Source organism: Sphaeramia orbicularis, chromosome 18, assembly GCF_902148855.1.
Source record: "Sphaeramia orbicularis chromosome 18, fSphaOr1.1, whole genome shotgun sequence".
Lineage (NCBI taxonomy): Eukaryota > Metazoa > Chordata > Actinopteri > Kurtiformes > Apogonidae > Sphaeramia > Sphaeramia orbicularis.
In genome coordinates, this window is record NC_043974.1 from 22763640 (window position 1) to 22783950 (window position 20311).

The window sequence follows — 20311 nt, forward strand, 5'->3', positions numbered from 1 at the left end:
TCACCCTATATTTTTCATTTGTAATTTTTTTTTTAAATTTTTTATTTTTTTTTTATCAAGAACTAGAAATTCCAGGCCTCAAGGTTGAAAAACACTGCATTAAAAAAAATGTTCTGGCTACATTGTGAGTAACCTAAACATCTTTCAACAGATTTAGACAAGTTTTGTAATGTTTCACTTTAAAATAATTAAAATTCTGCTGCACACATTTTTTTTTATCTTCATATGCAAATCATATTTATGATTCTTCCGCTGCATAAAAGACATTTTAGTGTAATCCTCAACCAAAACCTTGGCAGAGCTTAACTTATAAACCATAAACAAAAAAACACACTTCAGATTTTATTACATTTTCATTTTTCATATGATTGATGGCAAGAAATCAGAGAGAGCGATAGAGAAACAAACTAAAATTACCCGGCAGATTAGATACACAGACACTTTATTGCTTTCAATAGGGATGGTATCACAATGATCCAAGAGAATGAAATTAACATCCTTTAAAACTTACTGATATACTGAGTGGTGATTTCTGACTTTTCATCCCTGACCCCTGACGGCAAAAAACAATCAATAATGTTAACCAGACGTTCTAGACTCTGCACACTAAAGCTTATTATTTCCTCTACATCTAAATTGTATATCTGATTGGTTCGTTTGCATCCTTTTGTGTGTGCATCTTCTTATCGTACTTCCTCTTTTAGCTATGTGTTGAACTCTGGCCCCCGACTTTGATTCCCCCTTTCCCGCAGAGAGACAGATGCAGAGATGAAAAATAATAAAAATAACAGATTGACAGGAGCCCGAACGAGCACTGACCTGCCCGTTGGCTCTTTTCTATTCGAAGCCCACACAGAGAGGCTGTCAGCGGGATGGCAAACATACAAACACCCTCACACATAACTGTTGTCCGCCTCCTTCTCCTGGCATTAATGTGGCATCTGCAGAGATGAAACGGCCCTTTTTCTCTTCAACCACTCAGCATCCACTCTACCGTGCCCTCCAGATTACTCTGCGATCAACACATCAAACCCCTGTCACACGGATAAAAACACACGCACGCGGATATAAAAGAAAAACCCAAGATGGCACTTTTTTGCAAGACGTATACAACTAAATACGATCACTTACAAAATAAGTCACAGTAGCACGTGGGCGTTACAATGTCCTGTTCTCTTGTTCCACGCTTGATGTATTAATTAGGAAATATGAAAATGAATGAGGCGTGCCGATTCGCAGACTGTCAGACCCTGAAACAGAGACAATGATAAGTATAATATATGAGAGCTTGGTTGCACTGACATGTATTCACGCTCACCTGTGTCAAACTAAGCATTCTCTTTATTCCTGCGACTACTTTGATTACTCCATTTATCTGTCGTCACTGGCTTCGTACCCTCCTAACCTCCCAATCACGGAACTCCTGTTAACCTCTTCCATTCAGCACCTTCACACTGAATTCCAGCCACTAGACTGTACCCTCTTCCCGGCAGCGGCAGGTTATTATCTATCATTAAGCTGAACCCAGTCTACTGTCAGATTGACTGGCAACACAACAAGGTGGGAAGGCAGCAAGCAATTACAGTGGAGGTCGTACTGGCTGATACTGTGGCTGTATTGGAGTAGAACGGGGTGGGATTGGGTTTAGTGGGATTTAGATTGTGTTCGGTGAGCTATACGGGAGAACGGTGATGGATTCAGTTCTCCGAATGCGATCTTTAGGGTGAATTGAGGGCACGGTGAAAGTGAGCGAGGAGCAGAAATTGCTGTTCTGCTATGACAAAAATGTTGGAAAATGTTGTGCTTTTTTTTTTGTTGTGGGTACATTAATGTAAAAATTTTAGTTGGGTAGCATTTAGAGTCTGACAGCCAATTATAGTGTATCACTGATTAATCAACATCGGCCAAAATGTAACCGATTTATTAACTTTTTTGCAGCGGAGAGTCTGTCGCTCGCTGCTCCTATGTGTGTGTGTGCCGCCCTGAGAATGAGAGGAACAGTAAAGCGTGTCAGTTTCACTTTCACTTCTGCTCGGACAATCACACCATGACCCCCCCCCCCCCCCCCCCCCCCCCCCGCACACACACACATGCACACACACAATCACGGAATCATGGACCTCTACCCCCCACTCCCCCGCACGCTCTGACAAGAATGGACCACTAATTAGATTATTATATCCTGTGTAGATCAATGTTCTTATTTCATATGGGATGGACCTGATGATGCATTTAAGTTATTCACTCCTTTGGCAAAGTTAAAAAAAAAGCCTTAAGTTTAGAATTATTTAGGAATATTGAATTGAGATGGTGGATATGTTTTTGTTGTTGTTGATTTTTTCAGTTTTTATTATTATGGTCTGAATGCACAATACACATTGAAGTTGATGTAAGCAGTGTATTAGGTGAAAAGGACAGGCAAAAAAATAAGCTTTTGCTTCTAGCCTATTCCTTTTTTGGCTTTTATGTTTATTACAATTAATGTACTAAATGCAATGATTGATGTAAAAACAAAAATAAATTCATTCATTCATTCATATATCGGCAAATATATCTGTTATCGGCCAATATCAGATATCAGCCGATATATTGGATATCGGCTTTTTTAGCCCGCCTTATCGGTATCTGCACCAGCCCCAAAAATCCCATATCGGTCAGGCTCTAGTAGTAACAATTGCATTGTGGTACAGTAATGGTTAGGGATGCACCAATGCCAGTACCAGTATTGGGTATCGGTCCGATACTGAGCGTGTGTACTTCTACTCGTACTCATCAAAGTGCTCTGATACAAACACACGGATACCACTTTATGGCAGCGTGATGTTCACAGTTAAGTGCAGCAGGTACGCAACAGAGGAGTAATGTCAGCAGTGTGGAGATTTTTCAAAATAAACAACAGTGACAAAAGTAACGGTGACTGAAAGTTACGTTAAAGACACAGACAGATACGGATGGACCATTCTGTCCGTCCTCTGCCTACATTCTGTACGTAATTCTGTGCGTTTTCCGGATGCTCCCGGATGTGTACCCAGACAGAGAATACGGAGAACCAGGAACCGTGGCTGTAGCAGATCTTTTCAAAGAGTGACTGTGTGAGTTAGTGAAAAACTACTGACATATTTATGACAACTACCCTCATCAATATCAATATTAGTATCCACATTAGTATTAACTCCTCTGTTGTCACCATGTTTGTTCGTACTGACTTTCTTCTTTATGTCTCAAAAAATTTCACTCTTTTTCGTGATATTTGGGAAGTATGGTTACTTAAGAGCAGCGCCCTCTGGTGGATTGACTGAGAAACGCTCATTCCAACGCATTGTATGTCGGTAGCAGCACTTTGTTACAGTCAGACTAATGACAACGACAATAAAGGGCATTTTCCTTTTTTTTTTACTGATTTTTTATTTGACATACACACATAAACACACATCCAACAAACACTGGTGAAATACTTCATATTATCTCATATTCTTTTTTTTTTTTTTTTTTTTATGGACTATGTCTTTGTGAGTAACAGTCAGTAGCTTATACTTATTTAACATAGTTCCCATAATCCATTCCTTACCTTCTCCTCAAGTGCTGCACACATAAGAAGATTAAGAAATAATAAATAAAGCACATTTTCAAAAGTAACTAAGAACTGTAATGGTATTATTAAGTACTCATATCAGTACTCGGTATCGGCAAGTAATCAAATGTAAATACTTGTAGTTGTACTCAGTCTGGAAAAACATGGTATCGGTGCATCCCTAGTCATGATTATCATTTTAGCAGGTTTTAGTAACAGAAACCAAGTCGAGGATCAAATTCAAGCAATGTCCAGATTCTGTAGAGCCGATTAAAGCAGGTAGACCCCTGGTGGGCCGCCAGATGTCTCCATCTATTTGCGTAATGCGTTGTCAGCTCAGATCATATGGTGCTATAGCATCATCGTTTTGATATGAGACAGTGTGAACAGTGTAGCACGGGGATGATATGTAAATTTGGAGTTAACACGGTGTCATGTCAGTGCTGTCTTGGCTTGTTCCGTTCCACTACTCACATTTTTCTTCTGGTCATCTACGAACCATTCCCTCTGCCCTCAGGTCCCTTCTGAACATCAGTTTTAGTAAAATTTTATTCCAACTCAGTCATAGATTTGCTTGTCATTTGTTTTAGAGCTTCAGCAAAGTTGACAAGTCAATAAAGTATAAAGGTTTTGTACCTGAAATGATTAGTGGTTAAAATAAGCAAACCATGCTGATATTTGATCAAGTAGTTTCCTAATCAATAAAAATGTGACGGACTATAAAATTCAGTTGGATTTAGGCAGATTTGTTCAGTTTTGAGGAGGAAATTAAGAGTAAACTGAGTATTGAATAGAAAAAAATCAGCATTGACAATTGAATGCTAATTTATTGCATTACTATATATGTGTTTTATTATTGTTGTTATAGTATTGTTATTTATTCTGTTTTAACTGACTTACTGTTCAGTGCTGGTCCTTCGTATGTTTTCCATGTCATATGTAGCATGTAAATGACAGTAAAACCAGACCTTTTATACCTTAAACCAGTGTTTTTCAGCCATGGGGTCGCCTGAAATTTCTAGTAATTGATTAAAAAAAAATACTAATAAAAAATCTATGGTGAGTTGAGAGAGACGATCACAATACATAAAAGACATGACAAACTGTGAAGCTGAAACTTCTGTTTATCTTTCAAATGTTCATTGTGGTCAGTTTCAGATGCTGCAGCTCTTTCATAATTCATAGTTTGAGTTCTTCTTTGTTCAGTATTAATTGTCAGCCTTGTAAATCCAAGCTGGACTGACTGTACATATCCTGATCAAGGAAAATAAAATTCTCATTTGTGCAGTAATCTACACCTGGCTTTTCTGCCTCCGTCCATAATAATATACAATATATAGACTAAATGTTGTCTAAAATTAACGTTTATTTGCAACATAGTATAGCAAACTATTACATGATCAAAAACAAATTAACCCTTTCATGCACGAATTATGAGAACCTTAATCAAAAATTTTTTCTGAGTGTTTTTATTCTTCTTCAGGCATGAAAAATAACAATGTGATTGAAAATTTTCTTCTGAAAAATAAATTAAAAGAAAAAAATAAAATAAAAATAATTTAAAAAAAAAATTAAAAATATTTTAAAATAATAATAATAATAATAAAAAAATTCTTATGAACCTATTTTTCATGAAGTTGCAAAAATGTCCACTCAGCTGGACACCACACGTTTAATTTTTCACGAACAGAAACATGTATTTATTGATAAATTGTGTGAAAACTATGGGGAGGGCTTGTGATTCTGGGGGTTTATGCTCAGGAGAGATCTACATAATGTTACCAATTCATGTCAGAAAAGATATGTAGTATCTTAAAACTTTAATAAAGATATGTGTTAAAAAAACAAACAAAAAAAACTATGAAAAGAACAACAAAATCCATGAATATAGAAGAGAAAAGCTGTAGAATAGCTGTCCACTCTAGTGACCAGTATACATGAAAGGGTTAATTTTAGCCAAAAAAAAAAGTCTCAGTTTTGAATGTTTGGGTTCACCAGAAATTTGGGATGTTAAAATGGGGTTACGAGTCAAAAAAGGTTGGGAACAGGGCTCAAAATTAACTTTTTGACCTAGGAGCACTGTGCTCCTAACCCTAAAAAGTTAGGAGCACAGGCTAAAATCTAGGCGCACCACTATTGTATAAAAAATTTGGAGAACAAGCAAAAACTCTTGGCCATACCAAGTAATATTCCTATTAGGGCTGCACGATTTTGGCAAAAAAAAAAAAAAAATCCCGATTTTTTTCCTCTAAAAACTCTATTTTCGATTTTGATTTCGATTTTTGGGTAAAACTACAAAAGACAACAGAAGTCAGCATGTCGTTTTTGTGAGCAGCCCACAATGCAAGGCACTGCTCTGACCTCAAATCTGTGATGGTATCATGTGATGAACCCCCAGAAGTTTATTTTTTCTTAATTAAATCTTTATTGAATGAAATAGAGTATACAAACAATGTATGCAACAAGAAAATAACATAAGTTTGCCAGGGGGAATACACTATAATACAATGTCCAAATCAGAGCAAATACTTATGTTTTTTATAGCCTTTTTGTTTCCAGATTTATCTAACAGCTTTAAATAAAGTTCAACATCTTTCAAAAAATAAATATTTGTTTTTGTGTTACAGAACTTACATTTGTGAATGAAAAATTTAGCAAGTAAGAGGACTAAATTAATTATTTAAATTTTTTTTAAAATATGTGTGTGTGTGTGTGTGTGTGTGTGTGTGTGTGTTCTTGTTGTTGTTTTTTTTTTTTTTTTATTTATTTTTTTTCCTGGGTATCTGGGCCCACAGAAGTGATACCAATGTAAGTCAGTGACAGGCATCAGTCGTGCGTGCGTGGACCAGGTTAATATAAGTGATCCACATGCGGTTCTGTTTAAACTGAGGGATCCGTGCGTGGAATAGACTGACCCAGGACACGCTGGAGGGATTCTATCCTGGAGCGGGTGGATGTGTGTGGGCACAGGGCTGTGTGGGCTCCTCTGCTGAGGCTGATGACCCCGAGACCCGGACCCGGATCGGAAGAAGACAGTACGGTACGGATCCAGGACAACGGAAGATGAGTGATCCGCATGCAGTTCTATTTCAGTTGCGGGATCCGTGCGTGAAGCCACGGCTTACATTGCTATAAGTACTGTGGGCTCATGAACACATTTAAAGTCCGGCCATTGCACGGAGTTCTGTGACAGACCGCTGTCACTGATAGGAGGAGGAGCCTACGGGAGCCCGCAAGCGCACGGCCCGCAGGCACGAGAGAGATGAAATCGATTTTACGATTTCCCTTTTTTAAAAATCGTCCTAATTAAAAAATCCGATTTCGATTTAAAATCAATTAATCGTGCAGCCCTAATTCCTATATGTATTTAAGCAATGTTAACAACCTAGAATAAAGTATTTGAATAGAGTATGAAAGAAAAAGCTTACATTGACACAGGTGCAAAACAATTGTCAATGTGTGGTATATACTTTAGTTGGTTCTTGGAGAAGAAAGACGAATCAAACCATTATTTGCAACAACCAACTTTTTTATTTCATGGCCTAAAGGCCCTTAGTCACTGTGGTCTACACCACGCCTGAAGTCAAGTCTCCTTGACCTGGTGCCAGAGTGTAGGTACTTCCTGACCGCTGGCAGTGCATCGAAGTCATGCAGTGTTGGACCATCCGCAGAGATGCGCACGCGAGGGGGCGGGGACTAGATTTTCCGCTTCAGTCAGCGGGGCGTGGAGCTTGTTTATTTTCAGCTGACGAGTTACTTCTGCAGCCATTATTCTAGGCGCACGTATTAATTTTCGCTCATTTTTTTATTGGCGCACCGTGCGATCGTAATCTCAAAAACAGTCGCACTACCGAAATTCTCAGGCGCATGCGACCGTAATTCAGTCGCAGTCACGAGCCCTGGGGAACCACAGCCTTAAATGTAAAGATCTTTGTCAATGTATTATCCTGGTATTTTAATTATTGGTTCATTAGAAACAAGTATTTTCAGTATACCATATTACCTTGGGCTCCGACTTTTGGAGACTATATGATAAAACAAGGGAGTAAATGATAATTTCATTTTTCATGTCATAAATTAAACATGACAGATGAGTTCATAATTGCTAAAGTACCAGGTTTCAGAGTCATACTGTCCTCTCTGTCTCTTCTTTTGAAGCATTATTTTTGCTTTGAACTCAAAAGCATGAGTTTTAATAGAAAAATGCCTTTCCAATGATCACCAGCTGTGTAACTAAGCACAGTATGAAGTATATCAAAAGACATGAGTCAATTACACGGCCTCATTTGGCCAACCTATTGAAACATAAAAGAATAATGTGTATTCTGTCCCAAATGAAGAGTTTTAATCACACTTACACATCACACTTCAGTCACCGAGAGCAGAGACGTGACCTTCATATGGAAGATTAACAGCAGGTTAATTGGAGTAAGCCTCTGTCACAGAACATGACGCTCCTCACAATCAACTGACGATAACAAAGACGGCTTCGCTATTGAAAACACGAAATCACACGCAGTACTTTTATGTAAGTCCGGCCTGTGTGTTCGCAGCATCAAAGTCTAATGGCAGTTTTGAAGAGGAGATCCTGCGGAATAAAAAGACATGTTGTAATTTGTCTGATCTGAGCCGAGCCTCGTGGTAATTAGTGAAGGTGAGAAAGGAGAAGAGGACACAGTATTAGAAGCTCTGGTACAGTGCGACTCCCAACACCTTCGTGCATCGCTTCCTGATCGATAACACACTGAGGGAAAAATCACTTTGTCCACAGCTACAGGATTTTTTTTTTTTTTGTGCACTGGTGTATCAATAGGTGACATTGGCCTGTTAGGTAAGGTGACCCACTTTAACCCACAGTGGATTCTTCTCAACCTGCGTCAAATACATCTAACCTTATATAATTACCCTGTGGCTGTGACTTCCTCTGCAGTTGCAAAAGGCATAGTTAATTAAGCACTAAGTTGAGCTGTCTTTCATGTTCTCTATACTTTTATGGCAAAGCACTTCTAAAGCACTTGAAAATGAGACTCAACTCCAGTCATTTTCCAAGTTTTATAAGTAGAAAATAGTCTTTTATTCAGTTTTGCTACTTTGTAAACGACCTTATCTAGTTTATCTCTAAATTGTGCATTAATTTCTAAATATGTATTGTCACCAGAACGTTGGTGTCCGATTAAGGTGTTTTGTTTTCTCTTCAGTTCTATTTTTTTTTTAAATATTTTGTGATAGTTTCTTCAGGGTAGCTGCTGCGAGAAACAACCCTGATTTCATACTCTTAACAGACCTTCTATTTCCCACAAGGTATTTTTCCGTCGGCCCGGTGTTACACGCTCAACATTTACTGTTGATATTGTTTTTGCAATACTCATTTTCTGCAGTAGAAAGAATATCGACTGCACTGAGCCTGTGTGACATGACTTGTTAGGAGAATAATAAAGATAGTTTCCACAACAAAACATTTTAGGCAGAAAAACTGTATCGTTTAAAAAATTTGTCTTCGATTCTGTTGGAAATGATGAATAGTTGGTAAAGAAGTCTCGAAGAGCAAGAGGTTAAAGCTTTGAGTTTTACAACTTGGGATGTGATATGATATTGTATAGAGCAGTATCTTTTTTGTCGTTTGTTAGAGGAGAGCAAAACATAGGGTGTATGGGGAGGTCCCATTAAAAGAAAAAAAGTATTTTGAAGCACGATTGAGTTATTATAATCAATTTCTTTGGTCAGTTTACAGATTCTGCACCATTATATACTTTTAACATGACATGAAATTACATGCAGTGTAGCAGATCATTGCCTAACTGACTTGCATTGATTAGCTATTGTATTAATCCATAATTACAAAAAAAAAGAAACAACCCATAAAGACCCAAACAGCCACTATTGACCAAAGTCATCGACTGATCTAAACTGTTTAATACCTGTTGATCCACTAATCCTATCAATCCATGTAAATAATTGGTGTAAAGTACAGTCTATCATTTTTTCATGATCATCAGATATGAGCCATTCGGACGTTCAGAGGCTCCGTTGTGAACATGTGAACACTGTCATCTTCTACAGCATTGATTCACCAGTGAAACCCATGGAGTTGGATCAATGACAGTGGATGGAGACACTTGTTTTTCGGTTAAGTTATTGATAACTTAGCTGAAAAAGTCACTTTTTTTTAGTTTTCTCTGTTTCTGATATAATGATCCCTTACATTTAATCTGAGCTTTTATGAGCATCTACATCAGGGGTGTCAAATTCATTTTAGTACAGGGGCCACATTTAGCACCATCTGATCTGAAGTGGGCGAGCCAAGTGAAATAATAACATAATAATATGTCAATAATGTCAATTATAAACTTTCTTTTATGTTTTAGAGTGAAAAAAGTTAAATTACGCGATGAAAATGTTTACATCTACCAACTATCCTTTAAAACAATGTAAATAACATGAACAAACTGACATTTCTTAAGAAAACTAAGTGTAATTTTAACAGTATTATGTCTCAGTTTATTATTTACACATGTAAATTACAACTTACAGACCACAGTGGATCTACAAATACACAAAACATTTATTAACAGGCAGAATATTGGTAAACTTGCACATCAGACATTTCAAAATGTTCATATTTGTTCAGGTTATTTGCATTTTTGTGAAATGATAGTTTGTTTTAGTGTAAATACAGTAAAATGACATGAAAATGTTTACATTTACAAAGAAAAACATTTGGAGTTCTGAATATTTGTAGGTTATTATGATAGTATTTTACTGATCTGACCCACTGGAGATTAAATTGGTCTCTATGTGGAATCTGAACATAAATTATTCATATTTTAAGTGTAGTTTTTGCATTTCACAAATTCATCCCACAGTCCAGACTGGACCCTTGGGCGGGCCGGTTTTGGCCCCCAGGCCGCATGTTTGATACCTTTGATCTACGTAATCAGCAAATTAAATATAGGAAAACACACAAAATAAGGAAGATAGTATACAATCAATAGTGATAAATCACTTAAGAAAGGTTCAATATAGAGGAAAATTTATTTGGAAACTGCCACAAAAGTAGCACTGGGTCTTTATGGGTTAAATATGTACATATGTATTTATATATTTACCCCTTTATGTGAGTAAATTAAGTGTCTTTGATTGGTGGACTGGGATGTTTTCTTTGGTTTTGGGAAACAATAAACATGATTTTTGTAGACCAACACAATTAATCAAGAAAATAATCAGCACAGTAATGCAAATAATTGTTTTGTTTTACTATAGTGGTTTGGTTGGGGTATGAGTATCATTAATGGAAGCATTTATTTCCATTGCTGTGCACCTGTATATTCTGTATATTCACTCAGATGTTGCAAACATATCCAACAACCAACAACAAAGTCCATTGTTGAAAATACCTTAGATTGTTTTGTATTGTCCTCTAGAGGTTTTTCATTCCCATTCAGAAGAGGAGAGGATAGGATGAAGATGAGATGGAGGAAAAATGAGGTTTATACTGATGGTCTGCCATTGAAAGACCTGTGCCCCCCCCTCCCCTTTCTACTGTGTGCCTCTGGGGGTTTGTAAGGAAACATTCTCCTGATGACATGAATCATGGATGAGTGTGTATCGGCGTGTACGTGCGATACCGCCGCGGTGTGTGGTTTCTGCGTGGGATCATATAGTATTTCGTGCGAGCCCGTGTCTGAAAGTGTAATGGCGTGTGCTAGCGTACCTGCAAGCCAAATAAACTGCACACGCACTCCCATGGATACGTTCTATACAGCTCTGTTGCCATGCAAAGCTCTCCCAGCAGTCCCTCCTTCATCTCTCCGTCTCTGCTTCATCAATCACTTAAGCTCTCCCACTGCTCACTGCAAAGCTGGACCAATTAGACCCAGTAATTGAGCCAATTAGCAATTAAACACTCAGATGCACCCCAAAATTCTAGAGGTCTCTGCAGGCACACTCACGCCTGCCAGCGCCTTGGATTTCTACCAAAGGCTGTGGCATGTGTGGGCTTCTGCTTTTCCGCCTTTAGGTGCAGATCCAGGGTCAAGAGGAGTCCCGCGGACCCCTCTTCATGTGTCTCTATTAGCTGGAGTTTTACCCAAGAACCTTAAGGGTCTCATGTGACCAGAGGGGAGTTTTTTAAAATTTTTTTTATCAACATTAAGATCTACTTCCACCGTCTTACATTCTCACCTCTCATCTCGCCTTTGTCTGTCGCTGTCCTCTGTTGGTTTCTGCTTTTTTTCCTCCCTCTCTCTTCATCTCTGCCTCTCTATCTCCCAGTCTCTTTTATGTGTTTTGGAGGATGAAAGTTTAATGCTGGATGTTGGTGTGTGTGTGTGTGTGTGTGTGTGTGTGTGTGGGTGGAGGGTTCGTCCCTGTGCGAGCAGCAAAGCAGGCTGGCCTCTAGACTCTCCACGGTTTAATTAGAATCGCGCTGCCTGCTTTCTCTGTGAAAAAACACACCCAGACACACACATGGCAGCGTGGGCAGAGCAACAAAGTCCACACTGAACCAAAAAGAGGACAATAAGTGATTACAGACACTGCACAGTCTGACTTCACTCTCAATTACAGCTCTCTGAAATCTTTCTTTTTTTTATATATATATCACAGTTTTCCCTAAAAAAAAAACTAGATTACATCCTCCCCTTAAAGGGCTTCTGGTACATAAAAACTTTATTATTACATGAGTGAGTCTTACATCAGTATGACTGAAGCTACTAGGCTGCTCATCAGCCTATGGACTCTAATTATCTGCAGTCGTGCCTCAGGACACTTAACTCACATACTTTCAATTTTAAATAGCTTTATTGGCAGTGAGAGAGAGAAAAAGAGACAACAAAAACACAGAGGCGCTTCAGTGGGTGCAGACGATGCAGTATTACGGTTAATGATGACTTGAAATGGGACAATTATAGCACAGTTATAAAGAAATAGAAGGTGTTGAGGAGATGAAGAGGTAATGGCAAATTCTGGAAATAAAATAGCAGTGAAGTACTTAGTGGGTGTAAAAATAAAAGCTATTTCTTTCTTGTTGTTTTTCCGCTACCATTACTTAATTCCACCAAATAATAGCCATGTTTCCATAATGCATGATTTTACTCATTAGACGTTGTTTATGTAAATGCCAAAGCACGAAAAAACGTAATGACAAAGAAAGAGTCAAATGAGAGATGAAAACCATTTTTTTTCTGATCCTGATGTCGTGACCAGTGTCCTGTTTGTCTTCATTTATATTACTATTAAGCTCGAAAACACAGCCAGTGACAGCAACAGACAGCGCAGACTGAGAAAAAGCCCAAATTATCTCTTATGTAAATGTCAGTTTTCGCTATTCCTGCTTATAATCACCTTTTTAGGCACTTCATATAACCTGATAGTCCATGTGTCAGAATGTGCAGAACATTCTCAGCTGTCAGAACAATACAGACTCTTCTGTACGGGAACACTTTGATGAAAATGTCGGGCCATGAAGGTGAAAAATTTGTGTTTTGATTTAAAAAAAAAAAAAAAAAAAGTGAAAATAACTTGTGAAAACTTCAGATCGCTCCTCAAAACTCATCTGTTCAAACTTGTATTTTCTTGAGCCCCTTTGTTCTCTTTGTTCTTTTTGTTTTGTTTGTTGGTGAAGCTTCTCTGAGTGTCCAAAAAAGCTCTATGTAAGTGTGATGTATGATTTCTCATGATTATTAAAACACACCTTTGCTATGTGTTAATGGAATTTTGGAGGTTACAGATAGATTTAACTATTTATCTACACAATGACACAATCTACATGGGCCTCTCCTTTTTCTATTTTTGATGCATAAATTATCTATGCCACCACTTTCTGATGACACAGCTGAGTTTACTCATTTCAAATCATGGGAAGCTGCAGTGGTTGATTCTGGTGTCACTAAAAAAATCAATAATTACCCTATAAATTAGAAGGTGTTGCAGGAAACAAGAATTCCGCTCCGTTCTCTGGACTCTGCTGTAGACCCAGGGTTCCTGCGGGATCTTAAAAAGTCTTAAAAGTCTTGAATGTACAAATCTGCCTATAATACCTTAAAAAAGTCTTTAGAAGGTATTCAATTTGATATGGTAGGTCTTAAGTAGGGCTGCACGATATTGGCAAAAACTGACATTGTGATTTTTTTTTTTAACCCTGCGATATATATTGCGATATGAAAAAATACTCAGGAGTTTATAATTGCTGTGTGGTGCCGACAAAAATAGTCAAACTAATTAGTTGTGTTACCTGTTGTTTTGTCAACAGCTGTAAGGCACTGTCGACACCAAACACGTTTCAATATCATCCTTCTTGTCGCCAAAATAATTCCAGATAACTGACGTTGCTTTTCTTTTTGGCACCAAGTCTTCATTTACGGTGGTTTTATCTTGTTCGTTAATATTGTTACCAGCAACTCACTTCAAACTGATTAAGAAAGATTGTGATTGGTGGATCGCTGCGTGCAGTGTGTGTCAGGTACCCAGGATGAAATTAGATGAGAACACATTGACTTCATTTACCTCCTACATTGCAGGACCTGCGATGTGACTATTGCGCACACGAATATCGCAATGTCGAAGCTCAAACGACATATTGTGCAGCTCTAGTCTTACGTTATGTTGCTGTTAATGTGTTTAAATGTGTCTGTTAAATGTCCAAGCCACAAAGAAAGTAACGTTAGTCGACTCAGTTCCAACCAGTGAGTATTGACTTTGAATGGTAAGAATCAAGGCATTAAATAAGGAGTAAATAAATTTTCCTAAATTCTAGGAATGACAAATTTTTGCCAGTATGGCTGTGAAATAAGCATTATATTTGATGAAAAAAAAAAACAAAACTTCAACGCACTTTGGCTTCAAGCCTTCATCAGGAAGTCAAACTTCCTGATTCAAACTTCAAATGATTTTTCATTTCACTTCCTGATGAAGGCTTGAAGCCGAAACGCATAGACGTGTTTTTTTAAGGTCTAGAAATGACCATGCCATGGTAATAAAGGCATTTAAGTGTTTAAAGATAGTGCCTTGGAGTTACCTTCCAGTGTGTCACCTACTTTATGAATCCCTTTTTCCAAAGAGCACCTCGAACAAACTCTCTTTTGGTCCTAGAAGCATTCCTTCCCATAAATTTTTGAAGCATTAAATTGATTGATTGATTGATTGACTTTTTTTTTTTTTTTAATACGAATGTCAAAACAGAAGAAAATAAATAAACAAAACACTTAAACATAAGACATGTAACACATTCAAAAAGGAGTGAGAAGAAGTACAACTTACAAACTCCCACCCCTTCTCCTTATATAATTAATAGCAATAATAACCCTCCTAGTCTAAGCATATCTATACTATATAATATAATATGACTGATACTTATTATTAAATAATTTGGTTTCTGGCTTTATATTATTATGAACAAATATAATATGATTTACGTAAACACAATACAATAACACTCATATGTACTGTAAATACATATTCCTACACAGATCTATATGCACACACATATACACATACATACACATATACATATACATATATATATATATATATATATATATATATATACATATATATACACGCATACACACCTATACATTCATATACATACACATACCACATACTTGTACATCTTTATAACACCCAATGATACCCAGCGATACCCAGTTCTGTTCTAATTCTGTTAAAAAGTAGGGTAGTAAAAAGTAGTGTTAAAAAGTCTTAAATTTAACTTGCACAAACCTGTAGGAACCCTGTAGAAAGTTTGTAATCACACACATTTTCAGATTCAAGATTCAGTCAAACAGACAGGCCATCACTGAACTCAGACTTTTGTTGTTGGACTGAGATGAGAAAGCTACAGAACTTTGTCTTTTTTTTTTTTTTTTTTTTTTTTTTTTTTACAGATATTTGGCTTCTGCAGACTTCCTTGAATTTGTGATTTAATTTTACTTTATTTTATTTATGGAAACAAAGCTACTGTTAGGACTGTACTTCATACATTCCTGATTCTCCACAGCAGATTACATGAATGAGTGTAGAGTGTGGAGGCAATCATTCATGTGTGATTCACTGTGTGTGTGTGTGTGTGTGAGTGTTTCTGCTCACGTCATGTTGCATGTAGTCAGAAAACGTCCCGGGTTGTTATAAGCTGCTTACAGGCACACATCATTCACCTTTGACCTTACTGGGCAGTGAAAGGCTCACCCTAATCTCCAGCCTCTACTCCACATCCACTGCCTACCATAGCGTTATCTTCAGAAGCAGCACTGAAGCTTGTAGAAAATTAATAATCATCACAGTAGAGTTGTAAAATGAAGTGTGACTACATTAGCTCTCAGCTGCGATGCGTGCATGTTGGAGGTAAGCTGGCAGGTTAAATACAGTTCAGTGATTCAGTGTGAAGCCCGTGCTCATGCAGGTCAGATGAGGATAGCGTTTTGTCGTGATGCTTTGGCGTCTGGGTGTCTTTTCCACTCGTGCGCTCGCAAACCATATTTCTCAGCCCATTAAAATGTAGAGGAATGAATTGATCACCACATGAAACATTCCCAAATTGAAGCCTATTAACTTGATTTCAACAGCACTGTGTCTAGATTTCCTACGTCTTTTCATTTTTACTGCTTTCATTTTAGGATATATTTCTTGCTTGGCAACAGTTGAAGGGAAAATGTTACACTGTCAACATTTAATGGAATATATTTCTGTTTCAGATAAGCTATAATCTCTCTTATCTTTCTCTCCCCCTCACCCCTCCTGTGCCTCCCTCCCTTTCTCTCTCTGTCTCTCTCTCTCTCGCTGTTTTTCACCATCCTTTAAATCTCCTCCTTCCTCCTCCTCCTCGTCTTCCTTTCCTGTCTCTTGTGCTGCAGAGTAGAGAAACTTCAATCAAATTATGCGGATGAAAACAGACCGATAGTGATGGAACGCAACAGAACCATGTCTGGGGAAGCACTTTGGATCGCATTTGCTGAGAATCATCACTGATCTGGCAACCACGCTGAGGTCCGTCCCCCTTTCCATCACCCCAGGGACCCTCCTTTCCCCTAGTGGACCACTAACCAACGATCTCACCTTTTACTCTGCAGTCCTGGTGTTGATCAAGTCTCCAACCAAGTTCCGTAGTCTTCCATGGGCTGCTTGCGTTTGTTATTGTTTTAATCCCTCTCTTATATGTTACCCTCTAGACTATTGGTTATAATCCACATTCTATAAATAGACAAAAGTGGTTGGCTGTGCAACATGAACCCAACCATGTACCCTCTGCCACTTGCTCTAAGTAAACACAGTAGGCGGGGTTTGTTGTCAAGGACACGTCCCGTTTCTGTCATGACAGACTGGTGTGTGATGGTTGGCCTGGGTCTCACCCTTCTTTTCACCCTGGCTTCAAGCCAGAAGATGGACCCGTCCAAACACCCCATAGTGACCACCAACTACGGCAAGCTCCGAGGCATCAAGAAGGATTTGAATAATGAGATCCTGGGCCCAGTGGAGCAGTACCTAGGTGTACCATATGCTACTGCGCCAATCGGCGATCGTCGTTTCCAGCCACCTGAAGCGCCGGGATCCTGGCAGGAGATCCGCAACGCGACCCAGTTCGCCCCCGTGTGCCCCCAGAATGTCCACGGTGTGCTGCCTGAGATCATGCTCCCTGTGTGGTTTACAGACAACCTGGACGTGGCGGCAGGTTACATCCAGAACCAGAGCGAGGACTGCCTCTACCTCAATGTCTACGTGCCAACAGAGGATGGTGAGTGAACATTATGAATTGGGTTGGTGGAGGGTGGGGCTTTAGTTCAGTATGTTACACTCAGAATACTTATGGCCACATTTAAGAAGAAATGATTTTTATTTATTTATTTATTTTATTTAACCCTTATTTAACCAGGAAAAAAGATCCCATTGAGATTAAGAACCTCTTTTCCAGTCCTGGCCAAGAGACAGCATGGAATACAACACACAGTTACAACATACAGGGGTTGGACAAAATAATGGAAACACCTTCACCTCAAGATGATAATGCCCCAATCCATACAGCTAGAATTGTTAAAGAATGGCATGAGGAACATTCTAATGAAGTTGAGCGTCTCGTATGGCCGGCACAGTCCCCAGACCTCAACATTATTGAGCATTTATGGTCAGTTTTAGAGATTCAAGTAAGACGTCAATTTCCACCGCCATCGTCTCTAAAAGAGTTGGAGGGTATTCTAACTGAAGAATGGCTTAAAATTCCTTTGGAAACAATTCACAAGTTGTATGAATCAATACCTTGGAGAATTGAGGCTGTAATTGCCGCAAAAGGCGGACCTACACCATATTAAATTATATTTTGTTGATTTTTTTAAGGTGTTTCCATTATTTTGTCCAACCCCTGTACAATAATTTACAGGACAAGTCAACCCATGAAAAACAAGTGCAAGTCATTGAGTTAGTCTCTAGCACTTTGAGTTTGCATTTAAAAGCATTCAAGGAGATCAATTTAGTCAGTTTTTACTCTTTCAGTAACATATACCATGTGCAAGGAGTAGAGTAGACAAATGCCCTTTTGGGTGAAGGGCACAAAGAGGAACAAATGCTCATTCAATTGCAGAATATGTGAAAAAAAAAAAAAACAGGTAGGAATGGCCAGTTGAGGAAAGGATCTACCAGTATACAACTAGGCAGTTCATTTCAGCAATGACTGCAATCTCCATAGACCAGTGCAGTGAAAATCACACTGAATGAGGGTGTAGGATTCTACTAATTCCACTTCTGATCTCATAAAGTCAATGAAAGTGAAGGTTTTTCTTGGATTTCTGTTAGGAAACAGCAAGGTAGCATAAACTACCCTTAACCTCAAAATATTTATGGAATTAAACTGAACATTTCATGCTTTTCATACATATTTTTTGATACGAAGGATGATGTTGTGACACTTGTAGGAATTATTAAACCCCTGCTTGATTTCTTGGAGAGCCTCCTGGACACGTGGAAACATTATGTGCCTCTGCGCTCTTCCTATTAGTGACCTCAAGACCTGAGACAACACAGGTCAAAAGACAGATGGTGAAATTCATCTACAGATGTCACAGCGAAAAGAACCAGAGGCCAAATCATACTGGGTTGCTGGAGGTTTTGGTGCAGCGGGTATTGCGTGACTCCCTCTGGTCACAGGTTCCACGTTCCATTTGATTTCCTCCAGCAAATTAAGAATAATGTGTCTGGGCATATGCTCTGATAACACCTTCCTCATGCATTCCAAAGAAATTAGCACCACTGGAGAATATTTTCTACCCAGTACATGATCTCAGTTTTCGCCTTCTCTTCACGTAGCCATTGCGGCTATGTCAAGTGCTGAATGTGTGAAGGCGCTAGTAGAAGCTTATTAACAGCCATAAATCTTACCAAATCATGCTGCGTTCAAAGACTCCCCAATTTTTGGAAGGAGAAACAATTACAGCCAATTAAGCCGACTGCCAAAATAACCTCATCCATGCCTTTTCACCACTAACTTTTCACTCTAAGTCTTTAATAAAGTCATTTTTAACACCAAAAGGTTTTTCATTTTTTGCTGGCACAAGGTATTAGCCAGTCGGGTCTTTTGTATCCAAGTAGGGCTACACATGAGGAAGAAGAGCCTTGGAACGTCAAGCTAAGAATTTTATGTTTGCATACTACACCACAACAACACAAGCTTTGAGAAATACCTGTTAGAATAGGGTTTCTATCTTTTTTTTTTTTTTTTTTCCTCAGGAAGCAACAATTTGCAAATATTTCGTGACTGATCAAATGGTTTTTCAATGACTCCTCTGTGTTGCTACACTTGATTGTAATCACAGTTTTCCAGAACAAGAGGAACAGTAGCCAGGACTGAAGCATTTCCAGGGGCTTCATGAGGAAATCTATTAGTTGACATTTCCTTTTTTCACCATCAGCGAACAGTCCTCACTCATCTCAGATCCTACTGTGGGTATTTTTGTCTGCCCGACCACTATTACGACCGTGAACAATAAAGGAGAACGTATTTTCCCTTTTGTCGACAGGTGTGATACGAAGATTACAAACTTCCTTTACGACCCCTCCCATCTTTTCTCGCCTAGGGTATAATAAGAAGTGTTTCAGATTTGTCTTTTTATTTTTCATATCTGAAGAAGCAACCGTTCACAGAAAATAGGCTGTCAAACCGTTATGTTGACAGATTTCATACACAGGGTAATTTTTCCAACAACTTTGACCTCCGATGCACAAGGGGTGATTTCTCGAAAAGCAAATGTCACCTTAAAAAAAGTGTTGCTATATGTTGTCTCTGTCCGTGCATTTTTGTGTATTTCAGTGTTGTGTAGTAACGTGTTGAAACATTCTGAACATTCCTTTCACTCTAACACGTCTTCCTTTCAGCACTTCCATCACTTGACCAGACTTTTTTTTTTTTTTTTTTAAACCTCTCACAGCTCAACACCCTTCCTTCTGCCTCTCGACTCCAACACTGCAGTCTCAGCCCTCGACACCCGTCACTGCTACTTATAGCTCCTCGGGCACATATAGAACAGCATACATCAGGGCTTGAGTCATTTCACACCGTCACACAACTTGTTTTTTTCCCCATTTTCTGAGATGTATGACTTTGTGGAAATATGAAAACAGAGAGGTGTAGACATGTACTGCAGCTACGTACAGTACATACCACCACTGGTGTTGTGTAATCTTGGGAAATATGCACTGTAGCATTAAAAATACTGTGTTTTTAGTGTTTTAGTTTTACTTTTGACCTTCACTGACACATAA

The 20311-nt window shown here is 38.5% G+C and overlaps 1 protein-coding gene across 2 annotated transcripts in view; it reads left to right on the plus strand.

Annotated features, from left to right (window-relative positions):
- nlgn2a (neuroligin 2a) overlaps positions 1-20311 on the plus strand; it is a 374697-nt gene that overhangs the window by 185139 nt on the left and 169247 nt on the right. For both annotated transcript variants that reach the window (XM_030162864.1, XM_030162865.1), the window contains exon 2: positions 16420-17297. In XM_030162864.1, the coding sequence (XP_030018724.1) occupies positions 16790-17297 (508 nt within the window). In that variant the 5' untranslated portion in view covers positions 16420-16789. The remainder of the gene's footprint in view (positions 1-16419; positions 17298-20311) is intronic.